The 7,505-nt window shown below is 50.4% G+C and overlaps 1 protein-coding gene across 4 annotated transcripts in view; it reads left to right on the top strand.

The window, feature by feature from the left end:
- The window catches only part of ZCCHC7 (zinc finger CCHC-type containing 7), an 88,808-nt gene extending 81,725 nt beyond the window's left edge, over positions 1 to 7,083 (top strand). For all 4 annotated transcript variants that reach the window (XM_064403483.1, XM_064403482.1, XM_064403480.1 and 1 more), the window contains 3 exons: positions 1,817 to 1,912; positions 5,259 to 5,376; positions 5,815 to 7,083. In XM_064403483.1, the coding sequence (XP_064259553.1) occupies positions 1,817 to 1,912; positions 5,259 to 5,376; positions 5,815 to 6,263 (663 nt within the window). In that variant the 3' untranslated portion in view covers positions 6,264 to 7,083. The remainder of the gene's footprint in view (positions 1 to 1,816; positions 1,913 to 5,258; positions 5,377 to 5,814) is intronic.
- Positions 7,084 to 7,505: the final 422 nt, after the last annotated feature.

Here is a 7,505-nt window from a genome sequence, read left to right as displayed (position 1 = left end):
GGGCTGCCCTGGGAGGGGAGGATGGGGTGTGGGATGTGGGTGAGCCCCAGGGGCTCCCGTGTTGGAGGAGCCCCCCACAACTGCTCGTGCCCAGTTTTTGGAGTGGGGCCCACGGGAGGACAAGGCCACTGCACAGCTGCTCCTCCAGCAGTTCATATTTTCTGTAAAGAGTGGTGAGAACTGGGTGCCAATTTTGCACCCAGAAATGCAAAATTCAGAACACTAATGATGGCCAAAACCATAATTCTTTTCATTGGAGGATGTCTTTCTGTAGGTGAAGGTGTCAGGCTCTTCGACTTCAGCGCACAACATCTTGGAAAGTGAGGGATCCTCTATCTGAAATAGCACCTGGGGTTTGTACCTGCGTGCTGCCACCACCCTGCACTTGGCAGCAGCCGAGCAGTGCCGTGGCTTGTTCCCAGAGGGTTTTGTGCTCCCCGTGCTGCCCAGCTGGCAGGAGGCAGCGCAGAGCCGCGCTGCTCCGGCCGCGCTGCGCTGGCGTTCCGCTGGCAGGGCTGGGGGCAGAGCCCCCCGTGCTCTCCAGTGGCATCACCCTCGAGAGAAATGCAGTGCAGGCAAGGCTCTGCACCTGGGAAGGCACAGGGAGGTGTTGTTTGCAGGGTTATGCTGCTCTTCAGGAGCCCTGTGCAAGGCAGAGGGGATTTCTGGGGACACTCCTCATGCTGACATCTAACCACAATAATGGTGATTGATTCACTAAACAAACCAGATTTCTCCCCATGGGGACTACACAAGGATTTGCATTTCGGTTTGTTGTTTTATATTTCCTTGTCTCTTCTACATACTTATGATAAAAGAATACCTGAAAAACTGAGCCAGCTTAGTGTGTCACTTTCACACTGCTGTTAGCTGGAGAGCTCTTGCTGTGAGACATGGATGAGAAATACTCAGATTGCTTTATAGGTGGTCGGTTTTCCTTTTCCCTGTTTCCCCACCTTTTGTCACAAATCACTGCTGGATGTGTCACTCTTCTTAGTGTTCCCTCAGGCCCCTCCTGGTGCGTGGGTGTGAGCTAAGGAACATGACTCTGAAACACACATTTAAACCCAGGGCTGGGGAGTTCACAGTAAGGTGACACTGCAAGTGTGATCAGATTCACAAAGAACAGCACTGGAAGGCTCCTCTTGTTCCTGCCTATTTTACAAACACTGCTGTCATTCTTCTGGAGGCTCCGACTGAGAGCTCAGTGGCTCCCACAGCACAGGAGCATGGCAATACACATTTAAAGAAAAGAGCCATTCCCGCAGTGAGCTTTGCCAAATACTGCAATTTTCTGTGAAATCAGGGCCACTTTTCCATGCTCCTGTCGCCCCAGAGAGAAGGAAACACAGAGTTCAATAAGGTGGCTCCTAAGCCCCGCTGCTTTTGGGCCAGGATTCCTGCATCCCTTGTTAGCCCTGGTGCCTGCCCGCGCCCTGGGCTGTGGCACCGTGTCTGTGCTGTGGAATATGGGACTGGTGTGCCACTGTGGCATGGCATTGTGCCTCCCCAGCCCCTGGAGAGGAGGGGCTGGCACACCAGGAGGAGGGGAGAGAGAAACCAGCATTTTGCATGGCCGGGGGGACAGGATGGCAGCGATGCCTCTTCCCACCTCATTGGTGATGCTCAGGCTGAACCTCACTCTGCAGAATTACGGCAGCATCAGCCTGTTGGTGCTCCTCCAAACTCAATATTCCAGCAGCGAGCAGGAGTGTGTTGATCTAAGCTAATAAAACTATATTTATGTAATTTTAATTTATTTCCAGTTGAGCATTCGGAGTAGCACAGAGCTGACTGTTTCCTTTGCCTCTTGCAGACGAAGCCCGGGCCCATCAAGGCGGCGGGCGCGCACGCGGAGCGCGCGGTCTCCGTCTACTGCTACAACTGCTCCCGCCAGGGACACCTGGGATACGTAAGTCTGTCTGGGAATCCATCCCTGCCCGCTGCCCTGGGGCTGCAGGGAAGGGCTGGGAGCCAGGCTGGTGTGTGTGACACGGGAGGGTGTGACCACGCCTGCTGGAGGCCAGTGGGTGAAGGGATCCCACCCATCTGATTCATAGATGGGGAGGCAGGCAGCAGCTCCTGTCCCTCCTTGGCAGGTTCATGGATTTGAGACTGCCTGGGACAGAGAATCTTCATTGGAAAGTGGTTTGCTCACTGGGAAAGGTTTATTCAGTGGAAAAGCTGAATACACCTCTTTTTCTCCCTTTCTTTTTTCCCCACATTCAACATCATGTCAGGTTTGTCACCACACTCAGCCCAGCTATTTGAGTGCTGTTTTGGGAATCTCCCATTTCTGCCTGCTTGTGATGATCCTTCTTTGTAGTTTCCTAGAGTTTGGCCTGAGTTTGGCCAAGCTTTGTAGTTTCCTAGTTTCTGACCTGAGTTTGGCCTTATCCTTCTGTAAGATGCAGCCTGATGAAGGAGACATCATGAGCCTTACGTGTCTTCACTAAAACCAGATGCGGCTGCATCTTCCAGGGTGTTTTTATGATACTTATCACCTTTTCCAGTGCCTATCATAGCAAGTTCAGCTCTGTACCTGCGACTACCAACACAGAACAAGAAACAGGGTTTTTTCTTTTATGGAATAAATGCAGGAGCCCAAGCCAAGCCACAAATATTCTAGAAAATTAATGTTAATCATGCATTGGATAGGTTTAGCTTATTTTTTCCTGTGTCTTAGAAACAGCAAATTGCCAGCATATTCCTCTCTTCCCTTCTGCCTGCTCTTGTGTGTCAGCCCCTTCAACTATCCAGTATGTTTTGTTAAAAGCTTGGGCCTTTAGTTTAGTTGACTTTTATTAAACTGTCCAAAAAATGGCACTGGAGGAAGACAGACACACATGGATACAAGTAAGGCTGCTGTAAAAGTAATGAGTAATTGTTAGGGATGCTGTAAATCTATTATTGAAGTCATTATTAAGACTGATGTAAAAATAATCAGAAATTATGTGTATACTATATCTGATTAGAGCTGATTATGTGTATACTAGAGTGATTATATATACTATATTAATATAGTATTTATTATAGATTATAGTAAATACTTAGATTGAAACTGGTAGAAAACCAGTTTGAAAACTGATGGAAAACCAGTTTGAACTGGTAGAAAACAGATTGAACTGTACAAAATCAGAAAGGGAGGAAAGCAACCCATGGACATTTTTTGTCTCTCAAAGTTAAGGCAGATAAGAAAATATTTGTAGTAGTGTACAAGGAGCAGAAACAGCCTGAGCAAGGACTGAATCAAAGGGGAAAAGCCAATAGCAACACGAGAGGACAGAGATACCAGATCTTCCCATGTGCACACCATTCCAAAAACAGGCAAAACACTTGCAGGAAAACTGCTTCTTCACTAAATCTCAGCCAAGGAAATGCCAAAAAGAAGCTGAGAAATGCAAAATACATCAAAAATGCATCTGTGATCCGTGGTGCCTCTGGAAGGAGAGAGGAGCAGGCAGGGACAGGGGTTGCCAGGGTGGCACTGAGTGGCAGCACCAGCACTTGCAGGAAAGCTGCTGGTCTCACAGTGCAGACATCAGCCAAAGCTCCTGACAGCTCCTGGAGATTGGTGAGGCTCAGATGCCCCTAGAACAGCTTCAAAGTGATGGAGAGTGGAGTTAGATTAGCTGTCAGGAAGGAGTTGTTCCCTGGCAGGGTGGGCAGGGCTGGCACAGGGTGCCCAGAGCAGCTGTGGCTGCCCCTGGATCCCTGGCAGTGCCCAAGGCCAGGCTGGACACTGGGGCTGGAGCAGCCTGGCACAGGGGACGGTGTCCCTGCCATGGCTGGGGTGGGATGGGATCAGCTTTAAGGTCCCTACCAAGCCAAGCCATTGCTGGATTCTGTGTTTCTGTGATTTCAGCAGTATCTAAGAAGAGAAAGATGATGAAGCAAAGCACAGCAGGTAACAGGCAATTTGCAAGGAGGATAAAGGAGAATAAAGCACCTGTCAATATCATGGTACCCAGATAAAAGGCAGAATCATAGGAAGTGTTCCTGTTAGCCTGGCTCTCAAGACGTGGATAAAAGTGTGTGCACAGCAGTGGAAAAACTGACATTCCTGTTCCAGGCGTTTGGGAAATAGGCTGGCATGCACATGATGCCAGAGTCAGCCCTTCCTGACCTCAGCTGTCTGTTCAGGGCTCTCCTGCTCTTCTTTCTCCTCTTTCTGTTCCCTGCACTCTGATGTGTGCTCGGCAGGATTTGCCTGTGGTTTGTCCCTGTGAGGGAGTGGCACAGGGTGACAGCACCACCCAGGCTGCTGGCAGGCTCTGGCTCCCCGTGGCTGCTCCCCTCTGTCCTTTGGGCTGACACCCCCTCGGGTTCCCTGCAGCCAGGATGACCCTGAGGCCCTTTTTTCTTAGCCCGATGGTTGAAGAAAGAGTTGGGATTTCTCTGGTTCACAAGGTTGTTTATTATCTACTATCTAAAACATTCTTTTTCAGACCCGCAGAGGTCTGATCTGTAGATCTGTCAAGGGCACACAGCCCACCCCTGGGCTGGTGTCCACATTTTATACTATGAGTTACCTGTACTTCATTTATCATCATTTTCCAATACCTATCACCTATATTAGACTACTTCTACTCTAGACCAATCCAAGTGTGCCACCATCCCCAAGAAGATGGAGGCTAGGAAGAAGAAAGACAGAACAACAGCCAGATCCCTCCATCTTGCCTCCTAGACCCCTATACTGAAAACCCCCAAAATTCCTCTTTTCACCCTGTGATTAATTCATTACCACAGCACTTAAACCTTTGTGACTTGCGATTCTTCATGCAAAGTTGGTAATTTGGTCCATGGGTTAGGACTGAAGTCCCAAGTGTCTTTGGCCTCCTGCCAGGACCCCCCAGCCCCCTGCCAGGGGCTCGTGTCACCCAGGGCACCCAGAGGGGTGTGCTGGGTTCTGACACCACCCTGAGGAGCCAGGGCTGCCTCCAGGGCCCCGTTTGCCTCTGAGGGCAGGGTGTGGAGTCCTGCCTGTCCCTGTGCCCAGCAGCTCTGTCAGCACTGGCCTGCTGTGCACCTGCTCCTCGTGGTCTGTGCTGTGGCTGCCACAGGTGTGTGGTTACTGCAGGAGGACAGGGATTCCTCCCGTGTGCTCAGGCAGCACCGGGGGCTCCGTGTGTGCAGGAGGATCACGAGCTGCTCATGGAAATGTCACGAGTGCAGAGCAGGACCTGCAGGACCTGGCCCATTTCACCTGCAGGAGGTCACCACTCAGCACCTCCAGTGACCTGAGATGTGTTTTGCAGGAGTGCTCGGAGAAGAGGATGCAGGGCAACATGTTCCCCACCTCTCCCTTCGTCTACTACTACGATGATGAGTGTGACATCAGGAGGAGAGCCAACAGGTTAAAGAGAAAGGTGGCAGGTACAGTGAGTTTTGGGAGATCCCTCCCCGCTTCCAGTTCTGTGTTTGTGCTGTTTAGAAACACGGTGGGATTACTTTCATGTGTTGGGAAAAGCTGTGTGGATTTGAACAGGTAGCCTGGTGGTAGTGAAAGATTTGTGACTTTACTCATCCGTGTCTATCATGGAAATTGACTGTGTCAAAGTCACTCAGGGAGCATTGTCAGATGTTTTAATTCTGAAAAATCTACTGACATTAAAAATGCCATGAAATAGCATGAAGGGGATTAAATCACTATTTGTTTAGATTCTATTCTGATGACAGGAAGAACCCACAGTGAGAAAATCTGCCAGAGATAAATTTTTGTCTAACTTCATACGTAACAGAGGAGAGGTGTGATGGCTCAGGTGCCCAGTTCTAGGGTTTTTAGGTATTGAAACAATCCACTCTGCTTTCCAGACCTGCAGGAAGCTGGCCTTCTGCCAGAGCAGTCTGAAACACCGCTGCAGGAAGAGCAGCTTGAGGTGCCCAGCCAGAAGAAAAAGAGCAAACTTTGGAAGGAACACCAGGGCAAGCAAAGCAGGAGCAGCGAGCAGCAGAAGAAGCTGAAGGTGACCCGGGCGAAGAAGGCGCAGGAGGGGAAGCACAGGAAGGCTCCTGAAATCCACGGGGACCCCGAGGACTTCCCCCGGGGGGGCAGGCAGCAGGGCTGCAAGGGCAGCAGGGCCCAGCGCAGGGGCCTGCTCCAGGCACACCCAGGCAGCAAGGCTGTGTGTGTGCCACAGCCTCCAGAAGGGGCCAAAAGGAAGATGAAATGGAAAAAGCAGAAAACTGCCAGTCCTGACAGCAGGGACAATCTATTCCTTATAAAGCAGAGGAAGAAGAAGTCCAAACAGAAATCCTGGTGATGGCAGGTAGCTCCCCTGCTCTGGCTCTGCCTTCTCTTTACTCCTGTCCCTCTCTTAGCACACGAATTGGAGTCTGTCCCTGACCCACCATCACTCCCTGTCCATCTGCACAGCCACAGGGGACCACTCCATCTCCGTGAGCCACCCCATGGCAGGCAGGGGCCAGAGCTCTGCCAGGGGTGCTCTGGAACCTGCTGTATGTTTATTGTCTTTGCTTGGGGCTGTGGGGGCACGCTGGGCTTGCAGGGTTTGTTTGTTCAGCACTGAGATGTGGCTGTGCTGTTGGAGCACAGCACCTTTGGGTGCCAGGGAGACTTTGGGTCAGGGGTGCTCGGGGTGGGAAGCAGGCACGTGGGTACCAAGCACATCCCCTCAGCCACCAGTCCCCTCCAGGGAGCAGGAGGGCACTGGGCACTTCCCTCCCCCTGGAAGGGACAGCCAAGTCCCTGCTTTGTGCTTTGGGATGCAGCAGTCCCCCACCTCACTCTCCAGAGCAGTGCCATCCAATCCTTGCCCTCAGGGCTCAACTTTTGGGGATCCATTCTGTCCTAACCAGCTGTTCAGCAGGGCAGGAATGAGCAGCTGGGCCTGGAACAGAGTTTACATCTCACACTAAATCTGTCCTTGTTCCTTGTAATGTACTGGAGGAAAAGGAGTGGAGTATGAAGAACACACTTGGTTCCAGTCACACTGTGCTAAAATTTAATTTTTTTTAAAGACAGTTATTTTTGTACACTGGAATTCAGCATGTTGTTTTAAGGTTTGTAAGAGTAAAATGCTTTATCAAAGGACTAACACAAATAAAACTTTACATGAGAAATATGAAGAGAATGGGTTTGTTCCTCATTTCCTTGCATTCCAAACATAATTGAAAACAGCATCGTGGTCTCTTTCCTGAGCTGAAACTGCATCACCACTGGCAAGAGTGAAGGAAAAAATGCATTTATACTCCACTGTTGTGAAAAGGAAATTATCTGTACCCTGCTGCTCTGTGCTGTGCTCCCCTGTGAGCAGCTGATGGTGACAGCAGTGTCCCTGGGGTGCAGCTCCTCTCCTTCTGCAGCAGTCCTGTGTTGAGATTAGAGACCATTTATACCCTGAAAGGGTGTCTGGAAAGGGACATGGGCACCCAAGAAAAAATTGAGGACTCTCATTATGCCAGTGTTATCCCATGCCAGTACTCCCTAAATTCATCAGGTTTTTGTTTAGCAAACTCAACAGTGGGAACAGAGGTGTTCTGGT

This window comes from Passer domesticus, chromosome Z (genome assembly GCF_036417665.1).
Source record: "Passer domesticus isolate bPasDom1 chromosome Z, bPasDom1.hap1, whole genome shotgun sequence".
Taxonomy (NCBI): domain Eukaryota; kingdom Metazoa; phylum Chordata; class Aves; order Passeriformes; family Passeridae; genus Passer; species Passer domesticus.
The sequence above is the reverse complement of the archived record's forward strand: the minus strand, read 5'-3'. Positions and strand labels throughout refer to the sequence as shown.